This window comes from Caretta caretta, chromosome 9, assembly GCF_965140235.1.
Source record: "Caretta caretta isolate rCarCar2 chromosome 9, rCarCar1.hap1, whole genome shotgun sequence".
Lineage (NCBI taxonomy): Eukaryota > Metazoa > Chordata > Testudines > Cheloniidae > Caretta > Caretta caretta.
This window is the reverse complement of record NC_134214.1, coordinates 101,385,199-101,412,292: the sequence shown is the minus strand read 5'-3', so window position 1 is coordinate 101,412,292 and position 27,094 is coordinate 101,385,199. Positions and strand designations below refer to the sequence as shown.

The following is a 27,094-nucleotide window of genomic DNA, read 5'->3' as shown; positions in this document are numbered from 1 at the left end:
ATTATTCCTCTCATATAAAGGCAAATTTCCAGTCACTCCCTTTTCCTCTTTTCAAACACTAGGGCAAGTGCCATGAGGAAAATCACAAAGGTGGTGGGAGGAGGGGGAGACCTCAACAAACTCAAGATCTGCATCTTCCTTGAGGGAGCTTCAATAGCGGAAGCAATGGTGGAATCAATAAAGCAGACATGGCTAAGGCACTTTGACAGCTGTCTCATTCAGCCCTACAGATAACCATGCCTTAGCTAGGCTGCAGCTTTCACCTTTACAGCCAACAGTGGATGTGTCCCATTCTAGCCTGTGTAGACAAAGCACAGAAAAATGTCTAGTGTTTCAGAGCAACATTTCTCCCCATATACACACACACACACACCCCTCCCTCAGGAACCACAAAGGCTGAAACACTTCAACATCCGCTATCACCATGATAGACATTTAACCAGACAGCATATTGTTGGAAACCAAGTGCATATGAGCCATCAACAAGAGAGCTGCTTTTGTCAAAGGAGAGCATCCTCAAAACTAACAGACAAAGCTTTAGCATGAAGGCCTCGTATTCAGAGGATGCTAATGTGGATCCAGTAACTTGAAAAACCTCTACTGCTATTAAGTGTCAGTGTTACCTATAGGCCATATGCTAATGCAAACAAAATCATCTTTTTGTTACATGGACTGATGAAGCAGCTGCTCTGCGTGTGTGTCAACACCCACTAAATTCAAAGGGATTCCCATTCATGGAAGGGCTGCAGCATTGCCTCCCATCCACGAATGCAGAAGTGAACACAGACACAAGATTGCTGCTACCTCCACCAATTAATTACTGTACAATTCTTGTGAGTAATGTATTTGTATTTTGTTTTTCATGCAGTGTGGCAAGTGAGTGTATTTAAGACTGATTTTATTAGCAAGCTTAGTCCTACAGTACAATGTTCTACAGCTAAAATGGTGGAATAATTATAGCATGTCAATGAGATGAGCCGTTATAATTTAAAGAGATTTTTGGTTTCCTGACATATGCAAAATAGGAGTTATCTCACAGAAGCTCTCCTATTTCTTAAGCTCTAGAGAATCCTCACTCCAACTAGGAGAATTCAAGCTTTTCATGGTTCCCTTCTTGGTTCCAAAACTACAAAACACAAGGGACAGTTTTTGAAAACCATGTAAATGAAGGCTGAATATGTAGGGGTTGAAGGAAATCAAGATTGGAATAGCTGGATTTAAGTGCTAAACACTCTTGTACAAAAACCATTACTGGATTTCCTTACGAAGAATCTCAGTTTAAGTTTCTTTAATTATATTTCTTTAACTGGAAAGGATTCCTTTCAGATTTGTCATGTACTTTAATATACACAATCATCTGGAACAAGTCATATGACTAAGTGAGGTGCTACTTAAACACCATCTCACAGTGTGCTAGTTACACACTATTGATTAATTTTCCATCCAAGGATCAACAATAGCATGAAATATGTATTACTCCCATTTTACAGACATCCCACTCTCACTGCAGAAGCACCACACCTCAACCACAGTTTCATCTTCCTGTTTTACGGAAACAGCATATCTTGCCTTGAGGTAAACATGAGAACAATGGTCTGGTCCTGTACTCTGAGAAGGGCCCCTACTGTGCAGGTTACAGTTAACTTGCACATCGGATCCCCACCATAGGTCTTTTCTGCTGGTCCCCAGTAATCAGCCATTCAAAAAATCATCGTCATCTAACAATATGATCAATCCCACTGTTCCTAGAATTCATCAAATTTTAACAAATAAATGTATAAAGCAGAAAATAAAGTGGGATTTCATACATGAAATACTACTTCCTATGAGCAGGTTATTAAATAGCTTCCCAATATAGGGATTCTTCCACCGTACTCTGAATCATATGGTGGCATCAGAAACTGGATGCAATGCTAGATGGACAACTTGTCTGCTCCAGTACAGCAAGCTGTAGGTCAGGAAATCTAGGCTTTATTTCCACTTCTGCCACTGACTCCCTTGAACAAGCCACTTCACAGGCAGGGAAACGGACACACTAAGTGGAGTAATAATATTTACCTAACTTACATGGGTGTTAAGGCTTTCAAGCAACTTGTAAATGTTCAAGGGGAACATGCTTCATAGTGTTTATGTTTTGCTAACATAAAAATGTAGAGTCATCCTCAAAGTCACCTTCTCCCTCATAAGTGCTGGCACACTTGAAACCAACCTGAAGTAAATGGAAATCCTTGGCAAGCATCTGGATTCAATTATTAGTCTTCCACTTTCACAATGGTGCTCAATGTTTGTGTCACTCCTGATGACACCAATCTGTCAGCTTTGATGAGGATAGCGCCACCAATAGGGGAGGTTGAGGGTGAAGAAAAATTCTACTTATCTTGAATACTTAAAATAGACAATGCTGCAAAAATATATACTGTATTTTAACCCTAAATTCTAGTAGTGTCATAATTTCAGTTTCCCATTTCCATCTTTCCAGTAAACCCAGATTAGAATTATGGGTTACAAAACTGTTTTAATATTAACATTAGTTTACATTAATCTTTATAAAACAATCATAGTTTAAAGCCCCATACTTTATTTTAATGAAATGTTACTACAGTTCTATGGGTGGTGGCAAGGGGGTTGAATAATTTAGGAGGTGGGATTGCCCGTACAGTTTGGGCTCCACCCATTTAGCGTTGGGAACCTCATTTGAAGGTATCTTTGTTTTTCTCTCACAAATGTGAATAGAGCCAAACCATAAGGCATATGATCCCCTATATGGTAAGCCCACACTGGGACTAAGCAGCTCTATGATTTCACCTACACTGTAGTTTTTCTGAACTTCTCACACCGATGACACTCTGCCAGAACTAGTAATTGTGGGAGCACTAGCGTAAACCAGCTGTTGGAGTTTTTATTACAATTGGCTAACCCTTAGTCAGCATAAACCAGGACCATGCAATATACCACTAAAAGTAAAAAGAGGCAGGGGTATTTCAAAGAAACCCTCTGTGTAGACAAGACCAAAAAAGTTCATTCTAGTTTTCTCCAGATCATTCCACTGGATGGGGTAATTAAATATTGTCCCTAGCCTATTACCAATACATCATAAAAGCAAGCCACACTTACCACTTAGAGACAGCAGGATCCTTTCCTCATGAACAGGTTTACATGGCGATGATTAATCTGTGCAGGACTAGAAAATATGGGACCCACAAAGGATGCTTTGTTTTACAAGTCATTCACCAGTATCTGAGTTACACAGCTGAATATATTGAAATTGAATAATTAATAATCAAATTAAGTTAGCCATTAGCCAGAGAAGGAAGGAAAAGTTACCACTCAGATTTCATATCTAGCACCTGCTCCTTTTTGCTCCCAATTTTGATACTCAATGGACTGGACAATTGTATTTAAATTTCATCTTAGAACGGTTTTTCATAAATTTATCCAACACAAACATAGCCCCTTTTCCCAGATAGAAGGGGAAAAGTGGAAGAATGAAATCACAAACGAAAATAGGTTTTTTTGTTTTGTTTTTGAGAAAAGTAAACCTCAGCACTAAGACATCTTGTCAGAGCAGGGAAAATTATGATCCCTGATTATGTCTCAAGATGAACGGTAAGCCACAGAAGGCAAAGGGGAAAAAAGCCCCAAGGCTCCAATATCTACCACCACTGGAATGTGCATTAATTTACTCCTGGATAAAAAAAAAGAAGATTTGATGCCATTTAAACATCTATTAATACTAAATTTTAGTCATTCTAATATAAAACAGGCACTTTTTATATCACGGTAAAGATCCTTGGATTTCTATGACCACATCAGTGGCCAAAGACAAAGTTAAAATGAAATTTAAATTTGCTGTCTAAGTAATTGTTGTACCAGTGATGTGATTACAGACACCTACAGAAGTAATTCCAGGTCCCTGGCCTGAAAGTCAAAATACCAGGGATTTTATATAAACTTGGGTATATTTGTGATATTTTTCTTATTGAAACACAATGTAATTTCAGTGAAGAAGAGGTGGGGGAAAGGATTCTTTTCTGTTAAAAGCACAAGAAAGTCTGGATAACTGGGATGTATTCCAAGAACTACCACAAACTTCTTAAAAAGAAAAAGGAGTACTTGTGGCACTTTAGAGACTAACCCATTTATCTGAGCATAAGCTTTTGTGAGCTACAGCTCACTTCATCGGATGCATACTGTGGAAAGTATAGAAGATCTTTTTATACAGACAAAGCATGAAAAAATGGGTGTTTACCACTACAGAAGGTTTTCTCTCCCCCCACCCCACTCTCCTGCTGGTAATAGCTTGTCTAAAGTGATCACTCTCCTTACAATGTGTATGATAATCAAGGTGGGCCATTTCCAGCACAAATCCAGACATGAAAGTTGCGATATTACAACAAAAAAACTTCAAAACCAGACTCCAGCGAGAGACTGCTGAACTGGAATTCATTTGCAAATTGGATACAATTAATTTAGGCTTGAATAGAGACTGGGAGTGGCTAAGTCATTATGCAATGTAACCTAAGTTAACTGTACCCAATTTACAAATGAATTCCAATTCAACAGTCTCTCGCTGGAGTCTGGTTTTGAAATTTTTTTGTTGTAATATCGCAACTTTCATGTCTAGATTTGTGCTGGAAATGGCCCACCTTGATCATCATACACATTGTAAGGAGAGTGATCACTTTAGACAAGCTGTTACCAGCAGGAGAGTGGGGTGGGGGGAGAGTAAACGTTTTGTAGTGGTAAACACCCATTTTTTCATGCTTTGTGTGTATAAAAAGATCTTCCATACTTTCTACAGTATGCATCCAATGAAGTGAGCTCACGAAAGCTTATGCTCAAATAAATTGGTTAGTCTCTAAGGTGCCACAAGTACTCCTTTTCTTTTTGCGAATACAGACTAACACGGCTGTTACTCTGAAACCTGTCACAAACTTCTTGTGACACTTATAGTAAACCTGCAAAATGGAGATAGTTCTCTACTTCACTGGGATGTGAAGCTTAATTCATTAGTGTGTGTAAACAGCTTTGATACCTTTTGGATGGATGGCACTATATTAAAGTCTAAATATTATTAAAAAACAAGAGAATCTTTTCAACAATAATTAGAAAATAAGTTTCTCTGAAACTTACTGCAGCTGCTTGATCAGTACCATTTAAAGTTAATGTTGGGAACAACTTTAAAAAAAATAGTCGATCAGTTAAAACCCACTGCTTCTTTCACTATATACAGAAATTTAACAATTTTGTTTAGTTCAGAGTACAGGAGTAAGAGAAAGACACTTGTGACAACCAATGGAAAATGATTTAAAATATTTGAGATATATCAATCCCCAGATTCTTATTTAAAAAGAAAAAACAAAGATGTTCACCTGAAACAGAAAAAGACACACACAATCATGTTCCAGATCCAAGCCCTTACAGAGTATTCCACAATCTATAAGGAAAGGGGAATGTCCAGTGAAAGCTCAGTTTTTATGCCTACTGTCTTTATAGCCTCAATTCTGCAAGGTGCTTAGCACACTAGCATGATCAAGCAAAGCACTTAAGCACATGCTTAGCTTTAACCATGTGAGTAAGTCCATGTCTTCCATGCTAGACAGCACCACACCATGCAAGATCAAGCCCTGTAAGAAACTGATTCTTCTAAGTAGAAGGATGAAGAATTAAAACAAAAATGAGAACCCTCTCTCCCATAGCTCAGCATCCAATCACTGCAGACTAAAGGTTCCTTGGCAGGGTTATCCAGGACTTTTCCTAAGCTTTTATTACATTATTTCTGCTGTTGTAAAAGAGGTACAAATTCCTATATAACCCTTGCCTTCCTTGCCAGATATCCAAAAACTCCCACTGTCAATTATTATGTCCTGTAAGAAGAAAAGAGGATAAATCTCAGAAGTGCTGGTCAGCTAGAGCAAGAAGGGGAAAAAAAACCACCTGCATCAATAGCAACATGTAAAGTTTGTGTCTAACGTCATTCTTTAGTATGATTAGTAATAATAATAGAAAGAGAGCCGTGCCCATACCACTCAGAAAAGGGACAAGTTTCTGAAGAATTTCAAGTGCTATTAACACATCTTTTAGGACTCTGAACTACATTTATTTAGAACTGTTGGTGTTTGTTATTTCCCTGGTTTACTATTACAGAGTAATACTCTGTAACACAGTCTACTCCAAACCAGGATAATAGTTTCTGCAGAAGAAAGCCATTTCTGCTGCTCATTCCCAAACTGAAGCCGTAATCATCTTTTTGTGACATCAATCATTTCCACAGTAACCAACTTCAGTGTCAGAGGATATGATTTCAATTTTAAGTACATCTTTTCTTGTCACTGAGGAATAGAGGCCCTATTTTTATGCAATTGTCTTTTTTTAAGAAATGACATAAGTACAAGGTGAATACCACCATCATTCTCCAAGGGAAAAAAAATGTGGTTGATGAGAGGTCAGCAGACATTTAAAGACAAGACTCAATCTACTGTCCTCAAACTGAATCAGTCCGTAAGTCATATACAGATATAGATATATCTATAAGTATGCATTTAGAATAGCAAGACATGTCCATGGATACATCTGCCTTAAAGACCTCTAATGATTCTTCTACTTATGAATTTATATTGTAGCATCAAATAAAGTATTCATAAAACCAATACAGAAGATTAGTGGTAAAAAACAGTTCAATGATTTTAGCTAAAAAGAGTTCAGCTTACCAAAATGGATATAAACCCATCCCATTACACACTTTTGTTTAAAAAAAGTACTTTACAGCTACATCATGATTTATTACAAGAAAGAAGTATAGAGCAGAGAGAAGCCAGTAAGTGAAACAAGGTTTTAAAACAACAAAAGACAACACATAATATGTTGCTACTTTAAAACTGTATTTTAAGGGGAGCTGGCAGAGACTCCTTAGGCTAACACATTCCACCGTGAAATATTTTTTGCGACTTTGAGAAATTCTAAAACCCTCAATGTTTTCAGCAGGTTTTTCAAATTTAGCAGTAAGAAAGTCCTTGGGCTAGAGAAGGGTCTTTTGTCCAGTGAAATTCCATTCAGGTTTGGCTGACAAACTTTCAAAAGTCTCCACTTCTCTCAGGTTGCTTGTGTTGCCACCATGCCATAACTGAATGTGAACACTAATTTTAAAGCCAGGCCTACATTTCCAAAGCAGCACACACCTTTCTCCCCAACACACTTACACTGGGAACACATGGGGCAGATGACTGCTCCAGTGGTAACTAGGTGTTGGCTCTTGCCCCTTCCCTTTCTTAGTCTTTACATCTACCTAAATCCACGAGCAAAAACAGTCATAATGAACCAATATGACATTTGCTGCTCTTACAAGGGTAGTGAACAATGCATGTTCTATTCTTTTCTCCTACCCTTTGTCTGTCCTGTCTATTTGGATTGGAAGATCTTTGAGGAAGGAATCGTCTTACTCTTGTGTTTGTACAGTGCCTAGCATAATGACTCCCATTCTCATTTGGCCCTTAAACACCACCATAACATGATAAAATAGCAGCAACAACCAACAATTCTAGAATAATCAGATGATTACATCAACAGACTTGCCAGTTTATTTCTTAGTAATACACTTCTAAAAACTGAACATTTGCTCCAGGTTCAATTAAGATTATTAGCTTTTAATTAATATCATCCCCACCAATATGAGTCTGGCTGATCGGTTGGTACAAAAAAACCCATCTAAGGAATAACATGATTTTACAGAATACAATTAATCCTCATAACCAACAGCAAGACATGAGCTAGCTAATGACACTTATTTCTCAAAGGTCCACAGGTATTTCAGAAGATCTTTTTTCATTAAATGTGAAATAAGTACAATGAATATTTAAAGGTAGGTAAGGATGTTTTAGTTACTCAGTGCTTCTCTATTTATACCTACTGTATAGCCACCAATATCATAGTTTATTTAATCACTAAATGCACAGCAGGTAGCCCAAACATCAAAATAGTGTATTTGCAGCTGCATTCTTCCTTTCTCATCTATTCAATCCCACATAACAACCAAAGATACAGAGGTTATCACAAACTAAGATCATCAGGATAGGATGCTTAAATTTTCATTATTCCTTTATTTCAAGATTTGAGGTGGCAGTGTGGTCTAGTGGAAAGACCACTGGAGGGAGACCCAGGAGACCAGGGTTCTATTGCTGGCTTACCCAAGGTTGCTTAGCAGGCCAGTGGCTAAGTCACTTCACCTCTCTATGCCTCTGTTTACCCATCTGTAAAATGAGGATAATGATACTGATCTCCTTTGAGATACTCATGAAAAGCACTATATAAGAGCTATTTTTATATATATATATATATATACACACACACACACACAGTCCCTCACTAAACTGATATTGTTCCATTAATATAACATTATGTAAAAATAATTTTAAAGTGAGTGCAAAACTATTTAAAGTACAACAACCTGTAAAGTGCATTCTAGTAATCCAAAATTTTCAAATATTTCACCATGCCAAAACAACTGAACTGCAAGTTCAAATTGTGCCCCTACTCCTTCACTTCAGAAACAGGTTCTACAGGACTGAATAACCAGGGGGCAAATCCAAGCGATAGTGCTCTAGAAACATACCACATAACCACGTGGCTGTTTTACATATGACTGCAACAGAAACAGTAACTCTACCTCAGATTGAATGAGCCTTGACACAACTTTTAAGGCCATCACAATGCAAAATACAGTCAGTCACCTAGTGCCTGCACTGCTGGAGGAACTGCAGTTAAATGATACAAAGCGAAGTGGAATTTAAGAGTATTAGTCCTCTCCAAGGAGACCTGCAAGGGCCTTTTGACATCAAATACATGGGAAAGGGCCTTCTCAAGATGGGTATGCAGTTATGGGGAAAACCGTTGCCAACGCAATACTCTTATTAAGGCGGAACTCAGCTGAGTCCACCACACCACTTGATCCTTACAGCATGTGGTATAAAGTTCATCAGAAACTAGTGCCTGAATTTCAGTTATACCATCAAGGACAATATTCTTCCAGATAAGAAATTTGATGTCAGATGTACTGAGTGGCTAAGATGAGCCATCATTTTCTTTGTCAAGACCACACTGATGTTCCTCAACATGGGGAGCTTTCTAATTTCACAGTGTCAGGTCCCGAATAAATCAGACAAAAAGGGGCTGCAGACACACTGGTGAACCTTCTGTTCATTCATGACAAGTAGAAATACCTCCCATATGAACCCAGATGGAGTTAATCTAAATTAGATGAAAGCAGTTAAGCAACGTGTAGGGCAGGCAAAAGGTTCCACATAGGCCTACAGCATAAGCCTTATCAACTTAAAAGATATCTATATGCCCACATATCTATTCAGGGGACACCATCATAGGGCCTAATCACATCAGCCATACTATCAGAGGCTCGTTCACCTGCACATCCACCAATGTGATAGATGCCATCCTGTGCCAGCAATGCCCCTCTGCCATGTACATTGGTCAAACTGGACAGTCTCTACGTAAAAGAATAAATGGACACAAAACAGATGTCAAGAATTATAACATTCATAAAACAGTCGGAGAACACTTCAATCTCTCTGGTCACGTGATTACAGACATGAAAGTTGCGACATTACAACAAAAAAACTTCAAATCCAGACTCCAGCGAGACACTGTTGAATTGGAATTCATTCGCAAATTGGATATAATTAACTTAGGCTTGAATAGAGACTGGGAGTGGCTAAGTCATTATGCAAGGTAACCTATTTCCCCTTGTTTTTTCCTAACCACCCGCCCCCTCCCCGACGTTCTTGTTAAACCCTGGATTTGTGCTGGAAATGGCCCACCTTGATTATCATACACATTGTAAGGAGAGTGGTCACTTTAGATAAGCTATTACCAACAGGAGAGTGGGTTTGTATTGGTGAGTGGGGGGGGGGGGGGACCTGGATTTGTGCTGGAAATGGCCCAACTTGATTATCATACACATTGTAAGGAGAGTGGTCACTTTAGATAAGCTATTACCAACAGGAGAGTGGGTTTGTATTGGTGAGTGGGTGGTGGTGGTGGTGGTGGGGGGGAACCTGGATTTGTGCTGGAAATGGCCCAACTTGATTATCATACACATTGTAAGGAGAGTGATCACTTTAGATAAGCTATTACCAGCAGAAGAGTGGGGTGGGGGGAGGTATTTTTTCATGCTTTGTGTGTATAAAAAGATCTTCTACACTTTCCACAGTATGCATCCGATGAAGTGAGCTGTAGCTCACGAAAGCTTATGCTCAAATAAATTGGTTAGTCTCTAAGGTGCCACAAGTACTCCTTTTCCTTTTTAACTTAAAACTGTAAACCCTTGTTTTCTGGTAGGTTGCTTCCAAGAGGACAGGAGGCCTTAAAGACTTGCTCAAATGCACAATGCCTACAGAGCTCTAACCTCCCTGAAGCCAGGCTGTCAAATAACTTCATCTCACAGTAAATTTTCCTTTCAATTAGATATTTAGGGATGCTAAATTATTTCCACTACCTTCATCGGCTGTTTTCAAAAATTTAAATTTAAGTGCTAATTTTGAAACTGGAAACCATGTAACAAATGTGAACAGGACTGCATTCTTAGTGTCTCAAAAAACAGCTTTGCAGCTCTTTAGATGAATACATTTAAACAGAACATTATCCAAATTTAAATTGAAAAAAATAAAAAGGTAATTTGACAGGTACTGTCTGGAAAAACTAGTTATACGTGCAAGGCCTTTAAAATTCATTGTTTACATGCTTCCTAAATAAATCATTTGTTCTAAAAGAACAAAAGATACTGTCAGTACATAAAATACCCTGTGGTATGTAAATTACTAACTGGCACATTTGTGCAGAATTAAAATATACAGGGTATGATTACTACACTAATACATGTAAAACAGAAAAGTATCAACTGGCGGGGCTTTGGTAGTATTTTTTAAAAAATGTTTCAGTGATATCCCTTCGACTTGCCCTGATAATCTCAAGTATTTGAAAAAAAAAATTGAATAAGGCTTGAATATTGAATTGAGATTTGTTGAAATAGGCCACTGACAAAAAATCCTAAGGAATCAGTGCAACTAGCAGATGAGAAGAAGCAACTTTTACTCCTACCTGTGCAATCTGGAGGCTATTCAAACACTTCTAGAATCTGTTCACGTTGAGTTATTTATCAGGCATTGTAATAAAGGAAGATTTTGAAGAATACATTTTATTTCCAGTCTTCTACAGAAGACAGTTAATGAAAGACTGACACTGCATTTTGACCATTACCCAACCAAACTGGCTTTTTTTCAGGAAATGTCCATCTTCAATCATAAAACAGGGAAGGAAAAAATAAGAACTGTTCAACCTGCCAATTCATAGAAACTTTACTACTGAGACAAATGTCTAATGCTCTGCCCACATTAAATTTACAAATTCCGGAGAATAAAATAGATTTCACTGGTGAAATTTTAACTTTACTAATGAAGAGACAGGATTATAGGAAGAAAGGTCTCCCAACTACAGTAATATTGCACAACTAGGTGAGATAACTTACACGAGATGTCAACGTACGTTAGACTTTCTACTGGAACGAAATGCTTTTGAGTTTGTTAATGGAGCCTTCTTCAGTTATATCTTAAATAAAAACAACCTATTATAAGTTCTGTTGATACTAACAAACATATTAATGTTAGTCAATGTACTTATATGAGGTTTTAAAATTTTAATCCATCACTCATTTTGCACAGATCTGAACCTACTAGTCTGGAGACCGATTCCAAAAATAAGTGACTCCAACTGCGATCTCATTGGACGATGCTTTTAGAGGAAGACCAAGCCTCAGATGCCAGGAAGAGTAGGTGCTATACTTTGGAAAAGCATCTGCTAATGTTTCAAATTTGAACCCCTTTTTTCCCCCAAATGAGTTATCTGGCTGCTGGAAGGGCCCCTTTCTCTCACCAGCCTCAGGGATGCTGTAAGTGAGGTGGTGGCCTATCCTATTCTATCCCCTCTAGCTGTCTTGGGGCAAGTGTTGGAATTACTCCACTCACCTCTGTCCCAAACAGCAACAGAAAACACTAGCATGATTCTGGTCAGTTTCATTAATGGCCACGGTTCTGAACAGTAATGGAAAAACTGGACAAAACTGTTAAATTTCAGTCTATTGCTGCTTAGAAAAAACAGCCTGCAGAGACAGGGGAGCTTTTTAGAAGCTGGGGGAGATACTGTTGCATTTGTTCATATTTGGAAGGTTTCTTCCACAACTTTAAGGACAAAGAATACTTTGGTAAGGAAAGAGCTTACACTTGACACAATTTGTTGTAGGTCTTCATATTTGCCACTGCAAGCTGCTGCCTAGTCACTAGTAGTAGGTGGATTTTTCAAGCTCTGATTCAATGTATTGGTAATATACAGAGAAAAACCACCCAACTTTTCTAATAGCTTTCAGAAGTAGATTCCCTTCCACTTTTAGTTATCTGTCGGGAGGCAAGAGCGCTTTTCAGATTATTTTCCTTTGCTCAGTTTTAATGACGGGTATTGGGTACATCTGGTTTCTCAGACATTAGGCCCATCTTTTATTCAGTTTAAGTTTCTACAGTACCCCAGTTACTATAGCCAAGGATGTGTGTTTTATGATAAATATTTAAGTCAAGAATTTATCAAAACAGGTTCATAATAATAATCTTACTTTCACGTTCCAATCTTTCATAAATTTAATTTAGTTCATCTTTGTTTTGACTTAATTCAACATTGCTTAAAAAAAATTCAAAATAATTTACACACTCATTTTGCCAGACTTCAAATTTTGTACTAGCAGGCTGTTCCTGATGCTGCTTGGAATGGTGGGCTTCAGAAAACAGACTAATTTGTCTGTTGTATTTCCAGGATGCACATGCATCACAAGACCCAGTTCTGGCGTTTTATTTCTATAATTTATTATTTTTATATTAACCTGAATCATGCTAATATGATTTTAAGCACATTCAGAACCACAGAGTCATCTCGGACAGCCCATGCTTTAAGAAGATTTGATAGCAGAGTATAGATGAAAATCCAAAATTTTCAACTATCTTTTTATAATGCATAGCCTGAAAAACTTTTGTTTGATCAGAAGGCTTCAGTGATCTGAAGCTTAGATCTGATGAGCACGTGTTATGCTGGACTCCAAGATGGTCACTGCTTTTATAAAATAACTGAAATGAAAAGATATATCTTTCTGAAATCCATAGTACTTACATTCGGCAGATGTTCAACAGTCAGGCCAGACTGTAAAATCATGGGGGAAGGAATCAGATCTTTGTATCTGTTTGTACAGCATCCAGGACAATGGGCGTTCTGAATTACTAGCTAGGAAAAAGGCTAGTACATCTGTTAAATCATCTTTGGGTGTATTTTATAAAGTACAGTATCTGCCCAAATTGAGAGCCAGCTATGAAAGTTGGCTGAATTAAAATACAAAAAGACAAGTAAACCACAGAAAGCTCAAAAAGTAGACTATTATGACATTTCTTCAGAGAACACCCGAGCAGACTGAAATTTCAGAATACGTTTTTCCTTAACTCAGAAATCCATACTAGCATACCAGACTCACTCCCAAAGGGATGGTGGGGAGGGAAGGATCCCTTCAAGATTTAAAAACTTGTTTTTCGTTATCCTCTGCCTCCAAACAACAATATAAATATTTTTTCATACAGTAACATATTATTGAGAATGACACTGCATTGATCCTTTTGTCTGAGCCAAACTACACAGAATACAGTCACTGCAAAGCTGTTTTCCATTGTACTTGAATGTGTTTTTCTGAATCCCACTGCTTAGATACCTCTAGTGATGGGCACTATGGAAAAGTCTGAGATTCTTTGGTCTCAGTTTTGATGTTCTAGGAGAAAAAACTGATGCAAGGCAACACCTATTGGCCACTCAGTGCAGGCACATATCTGTTGAAGGGGGAGCTTCGTTTGCCAGTACACAATCTTCGGGATCAGAGTTCAGAACCAATAATACTGTGATTTGTCTTCTGTTAAGTGTTCTATTTTGAAGTATTTGAAATGCTTTTTATCTAAGGGTACACAACTTTTATGAAATAGAGCTGAATGTAACTGAAGTACAGTTTGCTTTCTCTACCCTCTTTCAGTATTCAGTTTATGTTAGTTCAATATTTCTTTGAAAATGGAATAAAATGACCTGGAACAGAAACAAACATGCTTGGGAAGAAAAAAATGTAAGTTTCTAAAGCTTCTGAGAATCTATTATATTCATTCTCTATAACAGTAGGTAGGAGAGCAGGACTGAGAAATTCCATGCTACTGTCCACAAATAGGAAGAAGTTGTATAATGAGATGAGCTATTACCAGCAGGAGAGTGAGTTTGTGTGTGTATGGGGGTGGGGGGGATGTGAGAAAACCTGGATCTATGCAGGAAATAGCCAGACTTGATTATGTAAAGAGTTGTCACTTTGGATGGGCTAGCACCAGCAGGAGAGTGAATTTGTGGGGGGGGGTGGAGGGTGAGAAAACCTGGATTTGTGCTGGAAATGGCCCACCTGTTGATCACTTTAGATAAGCTATTACCAGCAGGACAGTGGGGTGGGAGGAGGTATTGTTTCATATTCTCTGTGTGTATATAAAGTCTGCTGCAGTTTCCACGGTATACATCTGATGAAGTGAGCTGTAGCTCACGAAAGCTCATGCTCAAATAAATTGGTTAGTCTCTAAGGTGCCACAAGTACTCCTTTTCTTTTAATGAGAACACTGTGTTCATAAAGTAGATGGTTGTTGTAGGGCTGTGCATAAGCACTTCATATAAAGGGTTTTTGCTTTGTTTTTAAAAGAAAGGTCTGTCCATCAGCACTGATTCAGATATGAACATAAAGAGGTATTTAGAATGAACTAAAAGCACATTAAACTCCAAATTTGTCATTGTAATGCAATCTACCGTAGTTACCCATAGTATTTCTGCTTGTTAGCCTACACAAAATAGCTCCCAAACAAAGAAAAATTTTCTAACTTACAGAAAAATTTTTCATAACACCTTAGTAAATCAGTTTGATCCGTCCAATTAAAAAGAACACAGGAGACAGTTTTACAAGTGCCTAAGCGACAAAGGAGTAGAAGTCCAGACACAGTCAACCAAAATGGACACAGATCAGATGTCAAGAATTATAACATTCATAAACCAGTCGGAGAACACTTCAATCTCTCTGGTCATGCAATCACAGACATGAAGGTCGCTATCTTAAAAAAAAAAACTTCAAATCCAGACTCCAGCGAGAAACTGCTGAATTGGAATTCATTTGCAAATTGGATACTATTAATTTAGGCTTAAATAGAGACTGGGAGTGGCTAAGTCATTATGCAAGGTAGCCTATTTCCCCTTGTTTTTTCCTACCCCCCCCCCCCCCCCACGTTCTGGTTATACTTGGATTGAAACTTGGAGAGTGGTCAGTTTGGATGAGCTATTGCCAGCAGGAGAGTGAGTTTGTGTGTGTGTGTGTGTGTGTGTCTGGGAAAGGGGGGGGGGGGTGAGAAAGCCTGGATTTGTGCTGGAAATGGCCCACCTTGATTACCATGCACATTGTAGGGAGAGTGGTCACTTTGGATGAGCTATTACCAGCAGGAGAGTGAGTTTGTGTGTGTGTTTTTTGGAGGGGGGTGAGGGAGTGAGAGAACCTGGATTTGTGCAGGAAATGGCCCACCTTGATTATCATACACATTGTGAAGAGAGTTGTCACTTTGGATGGGCTATTACCAGCAGGAGAGCGAGTTTGTGTGTGGGGAGGCGGAGGGTGAGAAAACCTGGATTTGTGCTGGAAATGGCCCAACTTGATGATCACTTTAGATAAGCTATTACCAGCAGGACAGTGGGGTGGGAGGAGGTATTGTTTCATGATCTCTGTGTGTATATAATGTCTGCTGCAGTTTCCACAGTATGCATCCGATGAAGTGAGCTGTAGCTCACGAAAGCTCATGCTCAAATAAATTGGTTAGTCTCTAAGGTGCCACAAGTACTCCTTTTCTTTTTGCAAAATTACATTATCTTAACTTTTTCTTCATTCCATGTACTACTATAAGAGTGACACTCCTAATTAATAAAATTTAAAGCTTATCAAAGAAAAATAGTTTTTCTATTCAATTTGCACGTGACAGCAGTTCATGTAGAGCCATTTTCACTTGTGTTACTGATCAGTTTCAGTTCCTTGTCTCAATCACCATACCGATGTTACTCCTAAGCTTCCTCTATGCGAAGTTAAGTTGCACATACTTCCCCCAGGCCCTGTAAGCGTGCGTTTAACTAGTATTTCGGCAGAAGTGAACTGCTGAAATGTCAGCTTTTATCTGGATGCCAATATGTAACTTTGTTTGCGGGGGAGGGAGGGAAATCTTTTTAATTCATAAATCTCTACATTTAAAATAAGATTGTCATGGAGTTTCTGTACGCCTTACAAGAATCAGAGAAAACTGACACGTCTCTCCCAAACGCCTGCGAACGAGCAAGGGAAGAAAGAAGGGTGACCAGGAGAATAGGTCTCTTCCCTCCCCCACTATTCAACTTCTGCATGGACCCAGAGGCAGAGAAGAGAAATGGGACAGTAAAGTACCTCCCCCCCAGAATGCCTGCCTGCAGTGAGGGAAGTGGAAAGAAAAAACTAAAATGAATTGGAGAAAGGGGGAATTCTTAAGTTTACCTTCAGTCAGGCTGTGGTGACATGCACAATGGAGGGACACTCTGCTCCTGTGTATATTCACCAGTAGCCACTGAGAGGCATGTATGTTTCCCGGTCATACATGCTGGTAACAAAGCAGCAGGAGAGAAAGACAAATGAAACCTCCAAAAACAGATTAGAAAACAGAACTTGGAGATAGAGGGGAGGGGGAAGAGAATGAGGCAGCATAGTACCTAACATTGCTTTTGTTAGGTTTTGAGCTCTGACAGTATCATTTTAAGGTTAAAACTAAATAAACACTTAATAGTTGAATAATATTGGGAATGGGGGGGCAAGAAAGAAGAGAGCTCAACATCCTTCCTAAGTTTTGCCCGAGTTAAGAAAACCATTAAAATTTAACCTATTTTAGTGTTATGACAAATAAATTTGAGACTTTGCCTCACATAGTTAACACAGTACTAATCAAATTTATATAAGACTTTTCAGGTAGGCACATAAGTAAAACAACACTTAACATAGTCAAGAACGAAGTATAAGATTTTCAAAAGGCACAGATGAGCAGTAAGTTCCCAACGCCTAATGACGGTCCGTGGAAGTTGGATGTCTAATTTCTCTGAATATCCAAAGGTCCCTGGCTTTGTCTGCCACTTCAGCTGCTTCCACCAGCTGAAGTCTCTGCCTGGTTCCTCCTGCAGTTTCCCCCTCCCCATCAAGGCCACATGGCAGGGCCAGACGGGAGGCATCACTTAGGGCTTGTCTACACTGCGAAGTTGTCGACAAAACATTTGTCTTTCATGGGTACTTAAAAAAGCCCCCCTGCGAAAGAAAAGTTTTGCCAACGCAAGTGGCAGTGTGAACACGGCTTTGTTGGCAGGAACGCTCTCCCGCCAACAAAGCTAATGCCGCTTGTGGTGCTGTAAGTATTTTGTTGGCAAAAGTGCCAACAAAGTACCAAAAAAGAGCATTTACACACGCTGACTTTTAGCTACAAGCCTGTGTTGACACAGCCTTGTCGCTAAAAGCTGCATGGTGTGTAGACAATCCCTTCGGTTCTATTTTCCCCAAATCACTGGGGGGGAAAATCTCCCCTGAACCGGTCTGGGTTCGAGGGGGTAATCCAGTCATTGTAAAACTGCCACAGCCAGGAGATTTGGAGGCCTGCGCACACTTTGTTGTGCTAAATATTAGAACGCTGACAAGAACATTTCACTTAACAGTATTTTCTTATAGTGTTCACTGAAATTTCTTCCTGCTTTGAACCTCCACCTAATATTGGTCCTATTAAATTTTTTGCTGAACGTCTGTTTAAATATGTTAATGCATTAGGGCAGGCTTTGTAGCAGAAGTATTTAGGTGTTATAAGACTCAAAATTATTTTTCTTCCAATGTCCACTGCCATTATTTCCCCCCCACCCACCCACACACACCAGTATTTCTGAACCAGTTATTCACGTTTCATCCTCTAATTCTCTTCAGTCATTTACACCTGTTTCTCTGATGTGTGCCTTCAATGAGAGTGAAGCATATGCAGCAGAACGTGGTCTTTCCTCCTTCTAAAAGTCCACGTGCACTAAGCTGTATCAATAAAGGTGTATGGAGTGTTGGGTTCCAGCTATTTTAGTATGCAACTTCGTTTTAAGCAACTGCACTGGGCTGGTGATGAGATATCAACACTGACTTTGTTCGAATAAAGATCTGATTCTGAATTGGGATCTGCTAGTGTGGACCTCTCCTCCCAAAGTCCCATTACAAACTCCAACATGGCAGGTACTGTCCAAAACCAACAAGTTTTCTACATCAAATAGAGATAAATAATAATAATAATAATTTTAAAAAATAGAGATTTGGAATTATCAGCATCATACTGGGTGGTCAGCTGGATCACCCTGGGTTAAAAAGGGAGCAATTAAGGAAGGTAAGGACATTGCTGAGAAGCTCCATGACTTCTTTGCAATAGTCTTCAAAGGATGTTGGGGAGATACCTACCCCAGACCTGTAATTTTCTTGTAATAGAGGTGAGGTACTATCAAAGACTGCAGTGCCAGAAGATGATGTACTGAAGTAATCTGATATTTAAAAAGCAACAAGTCACCAGGCCCAGCATGAATCCAAAAGTATGAAGTAGCTGAACGGCTAAGAAAAATATGTAACCTCTAACTGAGGGCAGCTACTGTTTCAAAGGACTGGAGAGCAGATGATGGAGCAGATGATGTACCTATATTTTAAAAAAGGATAGAGATGAACCATGGAATTACAGACCAGTAAGCCTTACATCTATATATGGAACAAACTGAAAAAATAATCTTAAAACACCTGGAAGATCATGACATGACATGGTCTAACCAGCACAGCTTCTGCCAAGGGAAATAGTATCTCACTAATCTCTTGGAATTCTTTGAACGTGTCAATAAATTTGCGGATAAAAAGAACTGGTTGACAATTTACTCAGACTTTCAAAAGGCACTTGACAAAGTTCTTCACAAGCAGCTAAGTCCTCATGGATCAAAGAGACAAAGTAAAGACAACAGAATGGTCAGTTTTCATCAAGGCAAAAGATTAGCATCAGGGGCCTCAAGGTTCTCACCTAGGTCCTATGATGTTTTATATATTAATTAACTATCTGAAATAGGAGTGAGTAATGAGGTAGCAAAATTTATATCTGACAGTGTTATTTAAGCTTAGTCAGAACCAGAAAGGATTGCGAAGAATTTGGAGAGACCTAAACAAGCTAGGTGTATGGGCAACAGGATGGCAAATTAAATTCAATGCTGATAAAGGCAAAGTAATGCACACTGTAGGCAAAAATTTAAACTACTTATACACCACACTGGGTTCTACATTGGTTGTATCCATTCAGTAAAGCTCAATGAAGACCGCTGCTCATTATGCAGCTGCAGTTAAAACAGCTAGCAGGATGTTAGGCTGCATAAGCAACAGAAAGCTGAATAATACAGAAAATATTAAATCAGGGTTGCGGCGTCATTTGGAACACTCTGAGCAGTACCGGTCAGCTCATCTCAAGAAGGATAGTGCAGAAAGATAACAAGAATGATCAAAGACATGGACAAATTCTTCTATGAAGAGAGGTTGTTTTCTTTAGAAAAAATACATAAAGGACATGATAAAAGTATATAAAATAATCAGTGCTACAGAAGGTAGACATTTCTCTTCTCTCTATCTAGTAACATAAGAACAAGGGGCGCACTTTCAATGAAATTATAGGTGTGGAAAATTCAAAACCAAGAAAAGGCAATACTTTTTTCACATGTGCAATAAGACTGTGGAACTCACTGCCACATGAAGTCACTGAAGCCAAGAACTTAACAAGAGTCAAGGAGGGACTGGAAATGTATATGGACAACAAGAATATCCAGAGTTGTCATAATTATAACAAAAGATTTGGAAAGGATATTAAACCTTATTCTTTAGAACTTAAGACTATTTCCAACTATTAGAAAGCAAGGCAATATCTAATATGGGTGCCAGATTAATCCACATTTGCAGGGTTCTACATCTTCCTGTGAAGCAGCTGTTGATCGCCACTGACAGGATACTGGACTATCTCTAGAGTCTGAATCAGGATAGCAATTCCTTTATTCCTTCCTGCAAGTTACTGCTAAAGAAGTTTTTAGTATAGATTTTAAGTTATCTACACATGCATTAATTCTGAAAATATGACTTAAAGAGATTCTGTTCTAGGATAATAGGAAATGAATGCATACAAAACACTGAAATTTGTTTCACGTTTCCAATAGGGTACATTTATAACATTTAACTGAGGAAATTTAGGGAATTCTGTAAAATGAGCTTTTTAAAGCCTACTAATAAAATGCCATCTTGGAATGCTGTTCTAAACAACTGATAGTCCATTTGGCAGGGTGAGTCAAGGAAATATAAATTTTAAGTTAGGTAAAAGGAATAGATCACAACTCAATCTTTTGTCTGTAGGTCACTGGTATAAACAGACTACATCTGAGAGAAGGCTAGCTGAAGGTTTCAGTCCAATTCCTAAAGGACGGAGGTCCGTATCACTCCAAGAAGCATTGCAATTGGCAACCTCAGTGGCCATCTTTTAGATGATAAACCCAGGATTGACTGGATAGAATGAATGAGTAACTAATTACCTTAGAGTAATCCCCAAAATAGGGGTAGGACACACACTGACAGTCAGGCATTGCAGAGAAGCTTCCATTCCTGTTTATTCTGTAACTATTCTACTTTTTTCAGAACTTTTAGTCCAGCACCTTTCATGAGCAAGAAATGTACCAACATAATATGCTTCAGCTTCTGTAAGGTTAATTTACATGTATTATGATCTGCAGATTCTTACTGAAGACACGGATGTTCTTCAGTTTGCAATCACATATTCTCTACTTCAGATGCACCTCACTCAATTTCTACAATAAAATCTAGACTCAACAAATTACAGAATAGTTTCTGGTTCTAAAATAACAGATTCTTTGAGTTCTTAGTATCTGACAGCCAGTCAGTTACTTGCCAGCATTCTTATCAATTTCAGTACCATTAAAAAAAAACAAAAAAAACAAAAAAACCACCACACTTCCATTTCATTCAAGAAGGTACAATTTGGTTAAATGACTATGACATAAATCATCAAACTAACATCCCCACAACAACTCTCTTTGGGTGTAAACCTATCTGTATTATGAGAGAGAATGTCAATTGATCCATCTAAAAGGGGCCAGATAAACATGAAAAAAACTGGGTCAAATAATGTCAGGAGCACCAGACAATGATACACCCTTCAAAATTGGTATGCTTGTTGACAGTCTCAGGAGACATATCGAGGAATCACAAGACAGGATGTTTCAGCCTCCCCAGTATATCTTATGACAACCCTCCAGATCAGACACACTTTTCAGGCAGGCACACTACAAAGCCCATCATTTACCTTTCTCTTTGTTAAGGCTGTGGAGGAGGGTAGCAGTTGAGGTGAATAAACTTGTGGATAGTCCTTGGTCTACAGGATGGGCATCCATAGCACTGGACAGGTGCTTATAGGCATATTTTTAATATTTGAAGAAAAAATAAATTAGGGCTGAAGTTTGGTGGGGCAATGTCAGGATGCTTGCATATCTGCTTACCACGTGGTTCCTGTTCTGTGTATAGAGAGTGTTCGTCTCGAGGGCTGTCAACATAGCACCTTTCACAGACATTAAATTCACATGATTTTTTTAAATGACTAAGATCACAAAAGTAAAAAACCATAAGACACACTGCCTGTGTCTCAGTCTGATAGTAGATTAAAAAAACCTCATTTCTTGGCCAAATCAAGACTTCAGTGATGTAACAGATCTATATGCTTAATTCCCATCAGACTTAACAGTGCCCACACAATGAGAGGATGTGGGCCTCAAGACTGTAGTTAGTTTGGTCTCAGAGCATTTCCTATTGGATATTCTCCAATTTACATAGATTCTCTAGTTTAAAGGATTTGACAGCTGCATAATCAAAGTTAAAGGGCCAGATTACTGTTGCTGCAAGATTATTGCAGGAAATAAGTTTTGCCACATAATATAATGAGATGCGATAAGATGCCACAGGCCTTTGCTACGACATTTGCAACTCATGGTTTAGTAAGGCATTTAAAATTTCAGCATATGCAGGAGACCACACAAATAAACTGGAGGAAGGGAAGTGTTAAAACTGGGAAACACACTCCCACACCCACATCCCCTTTCTGGAGAGGACAATTCAGTTCAAGTTTAAATGAGCAACTGGGTGTCACGATTGATTTACACTTAATTCAACAGACATTTTATGAAATGTGAACCAGAAGTACTTCCAACTCAGTAAACAGACATTGGTCTCTAGGGAGGAAGGATGCTGTTGTGGTTGAGGCACAGAACCCTGAAGCTATAGTAGTAGTTAGGGTCCTGTTTTCAGCTCCACCACAAACGTTGTGCAAGTCGGTCACTTACAGCCAAATTTTCAAAATCAGCATTTATTTTGCTTGCCCATCTTGAAACACTTTGGGCCTGATTTTCAAAGTGCCGAGCACAGGCAACTATCATTGACTTTGACAGGACCTCTGGGTGCCGAGCACTTCTGGAAGAATGTCTCAGGACGAACAACTAAGAACTGAGGCAACAAAACAGCGAGCAATCTTAACCAGAACCATTCTGCCTCAAATTACATACGTACAAGATGGGGATCAATGCTTCCCTGCTTCACAGGCGTGTTGTGATGTGAAGCTAATTTATTAATAGTGTTAAGTGCCATGGAAGTGCCTGTAAATAAATGCAAATAGTGTAACAATAATGCAAATCTGATCCAAGAATCCAATGCGTCTTTAGAGAAAATCTGTAGGTAACAACTTTTGATGCACTCGCAGAATACTAAAAATTCACTCATCAGTCAAAAGAAACAGATTAGATAACTACAAAGTTCTTGTTTACAAATAAAACATTTCTGTTTTAGAAATATCTGTATAGGAGTAGAAGTACAACCTATATGGTTTGGGGATTCATTCTTTAGTAGGTCCTACATTAAACCAGTTCCACTGTATACAAACAGCAGAAGAATCAAGGTGCCATTTGCCAATATTACAAATTATGTGAACAAATTTCTTGATGACATAAAAGCACATACAGCTCTTTGTGGCAGGGACCTCTTTGTATGTGTTTGCACAATATCTTACATGATGAAGCCTCAATTCCGATTAGGGACTCTAGGCACCACACTAATATATATCACTCAGGTCAGACTGGCATTCTGACAAAAGAGTCAGATGGCTATTAATTTACACAAAATTGTGTTGACTCTGTATTTTAATTACTGTGTACATTCAAAACAGTTTCAGTGGTATCTTATGATCAATGTATACCCATTAAATGTACGGACCCATGATTAACAGAATGCAAGATAGAAGAAAGCTTTTATTAAGATTCACTACATCCATTTCCTCATCTATATTTTCATTGTTGAGTATGCACACATAGAGCTGCTTAGTGTTGACGAGCACATTTTATACCCTATTTTACAGAAAAATGTAGAGCTACCACTCCATAACCCATTTTTAAATTAATCTTGTGCATCCACTGTAAGATAATTAAAGCACTCTTGCCTATCCACATTCTGCATAGCACATGCAAATATACCACATGTGCCAGAGAATAAAACCATTAACAGACATACTGCTGGATACGCCAAATACCCAGTTTCTTATCGGGCCTTCACAAATCATTAAAAAAAAAAAAAAAAAGTGATCTTATTGAACAAGATTGCCTATAACCCAACACACAAAATGCAGTCCCCAACAAAGACTAATGAAGAATAAGTATTTGATGAACCATGGGAGCACAGAATTGTCACAGATGGATGAAAGCACTACAATGGGCAGACTCTCTCTTTCAAAATGATAAGCCAATTACCCACAACCCCATGAAAAAACAAATATCACTTTCAGTTTCCTACTAATATATGTTGAAAACCCTTACTATTTTTGAACAAAACACATCAGACCTCAGTTCATATATTTCATTTTCCCCTCTTACTCATGATCAGTGACTAGTCCAGTAGCAAATAAATTCAAAATTAGCAATGTAAAAATACACAATACAACCTCTATATCTTACAAATATAAACCAGGTTTTCTAGAGACTATACAGAAGCAAATACCTCCAATTCACCTCACATTTGTAGAGAGTCTAGATAAATTCAGTGGTCTAGTTTTCCACCTCTGTATTTAGTAACATGGTGAATACGTTCAGTCCTGATCTGCACACTGTGTTTGTAGTTACAGGCAGGCTGCGAGGTGTGCACACCATGCCCCCTCCTTACCCCTTACTCGTAAGGGGAAAGGGGCGCACTGGAAAATCCCAAGCAACAATGCTGCATCATGAGGGAAGTGACACTCTGATGGGGCCAGAGCCCCCAAAACGGGACAAATGAGCCACAACACTCAGAGCTGATTGAGACAGCAAAATAAGCAACTGCCTTCTCCCCCCTATACACCCAATCCCCCTCCCCCCCACGGACATACCCTTCCTATACCCCCCCAGCCCATTTCCGCCCTCCTCCTCCTCCTCCCCCCCCACGGACATACCCTTCCTACACCCCCCCAGCCCATCTCCCCCCTACACACCCAACCCTCCCTCCTCCTCCTCCTCCTCCCCCCCCATGGACATACCCTTCCTGTGCCCCCCCAGCCCATCTCCCCCCTCCTCCTCCTCCTCCTCCCCCCCCACGGACATACCCTTCCTGTGCCCCCCCAGCCCATCTCCCCCCTCCTCCTCCTCCTCCCCCCCACGGACATACCCTTCCTGTGCCCCCCCAGCCCATCTCCCCCCCTCCTCCTCCTGCTCCCCCCCCACGGACATACCCTTCCTATACCCCCCCAGCCCATCTCCCCCCTACACACCCAACCCTCCCTCCTCCTCCTCCCCCCCCATGGACATACCCTTCCTGTGCCCCCGCAGCCCATCTCCCCCCTCCTCCCCCCCACGGACATACCCTCCCTGTGCCCCCCCAGCCCATCTCCTCCCTACACGCCCAACCCCCCCCCCCACGGACATACCCTTCCTATGCCCCCCCATCTCCCTCCTCCTCCTCCTCCCCCCCCCCACGGACATACCCTTCCTGTGCCCCCCCAGCCCATCTCCTCCCTACACGCCCAACCCCCCCTCCTCGGACATACCCTTCCTATGCCCCCCCCGCCCATCTCCCTCCTCCTCCTCCTCCCCCCCCCACGGACATACCCTCCCCGGGCCCCCCCCCGCACGCCCTCCCCCCGGGCATCTCCCCAGGGCGCCCGCCGGCCCCCACCTGCTTGCGTGGTGTCGCTCAGGTCGTAGCCGCCGCCGGGGAAGTCGCGGAGCTTCCTGCCGCTGAGGCAGAGGATGCCGGAGCCCGCCGCCTCCTCCAGGGCCCGGTCCAGGCTGCGCCCCGTGTGGGGCTGGGGCAGCGGGGCGGCGCCCCAGGCCGGCCCGGCGGGGTAGGACAGGGTGAGGTGAGCGGGGAGCCCGAGCCCGCCGCCGCCGCCGCCTCCCTGCCCGGCCGCCATGTTCGCGCCGGAGACGGGCCGGCCCCACAACAAGCAGCGGCGCGCAGGCGCCGGGGGGCGGGGGCGAGGGCGGGGGGCCCGGCCGTCCCCTCAGCGCCCTGCCCGCGGGGCCCCGGCACCCCGCCCCCCCGCGGCCAGGCCGGCGCTGTGTGGACCCGGGGGTGGCCGCGGGGGGGTGAACAGGACCCCCCCCCGCAGCGGGCAGGGCGGTGGGGTCCGTTGTCCCCGCTCTGTGGCCGTTTGTCCGTCTGCCGCCCTCCCCCCCCCCGGTGCAGCGGGGCCGAGTCCCTGCCCCCCCTTCCTCCCCCCCCAGGTGCAGCGGGGCCGAGTCCCTGCCCCCCCTTCCCCCCCCCCCAGGTGCAGCGGGGCCGAGTCCCTGCCCCCCCTTCCCCCCCCCAGGTGCAGCGGGGCCGAGTCCCTGCCCCCCCATCCTCCCCCTCCCGGTGCAGCGGGGCCGAGTCCCTGCCCCCCCTTCCCCCCCCCAGGTGCAGCGGGGCCGAGTCCCTGCCCCCCCTTCCCCCCCCCAGGTGCAGCGGGGCCGAGTCCCTGCCCCCCCATCCTCCCCCCCCAGGTGCAGCGGGGCCGAGTCCCTGCCCCCCCTTCCCCCCCCCCCAGGTGCAGCGGGGCCGAGTCCCTGCCCCCCCTTCCCCCCCCCCCAGGTGCAGCGGGGCCGAGTCCCTGCCCCCCCTTCCCCCCCCCCAGGTGCAGCGGGGCCGAGTCCCTGCCCCCCCCATCCTCCCCCTCCCGGTGCAGCGGGGCCGAGTCCCTGCCCCCTCTTTCCCCCCCCCGGTGCAGCGGGACCGAGTCCCTGCCCCCCCTTCCCCCCCCAGGTGCAGCGGGGCCGAGTCCCTGCCCCCCCTTTCCCCCTCCCCGGTGCAGCGGGGCCGAGTCCCTGCCCCCCCATCCTCCCCCCCCCAGGTGCAGCGGGGCCGAGTCCCTGCCCCCCCTTTCCCCCTCCCCGGTGCAGCGGGGCCGAGTCCCTGCCCCCCCCGGTGCAGCGGGGCCGAGTCCCTGCCCCCCCATCCTCCCCCTCCCGGTGCAGCGGGGCCGAGTCCCTGCCCCCCCCCCCCCGGTGCAGCGGGGCCGAGTCCCTGCCCCCCCCCCCAGGTGCAGCGGGGCCGAGTCCCTGCCCCCCCTTCCCCCCCCCAGGTGCAGCGGGGCCGAGTCCCTGCCCCCCCATCCTCCCCCTCCCGGTGCAGCGGGGCCGAGTCCCTGCCCCCCCCGGTGCAGCGGGGCCGAGTCCCTGCCCCCGGGAGGCAGCGCGGCGAGCAGGTGGAGAGCCGCCCCCCTACTCACCTGCAGCCGGCGCAGGGGGCGTTCGCCCAGCGAAGCTCACGCTCCAGTACGGCTGTTGGTCTGTAAGGGGCCACGGGACTCTTTGCCGCTTTCCCAGATCCAGACTAACACCCCCCGCTGGTGCCCGCACT

General features: G+C 42.1%; 1 protein-coding gene across 11 annotated transcripts in view; it reads right to left on the bottom strand.

Annotated features, from left to right (window-relative positions):
- Nucleotides 1-25,682, bottom strand: part of LRCH2 (leucine rich repeats and calponin homology domain containing 2) — a 100,636-nt gene extending 74,954 nt beyond the window's left edge. For all 11 annotated transcript variants that reach the window (XR_012670055.1, XR_012670057.1, XR_012670056.1 and 8 more), the window contains exon 1: nt 25,430-25,682. Coding sequence is in view for 8 of the 11 variants with exons in the window: in XM_048863018.2 (XP_048718975.1) it covers nt 25,430-25,667 (238 nt within the window). In the remaining 3 variants the exon portion in view is untranslated. The remainder of the gene's footprint in view (nt 1-25,429) is intronic.
- Nucleotides 25,683-27,094: the final 1,412 nt, after the last annotated feature.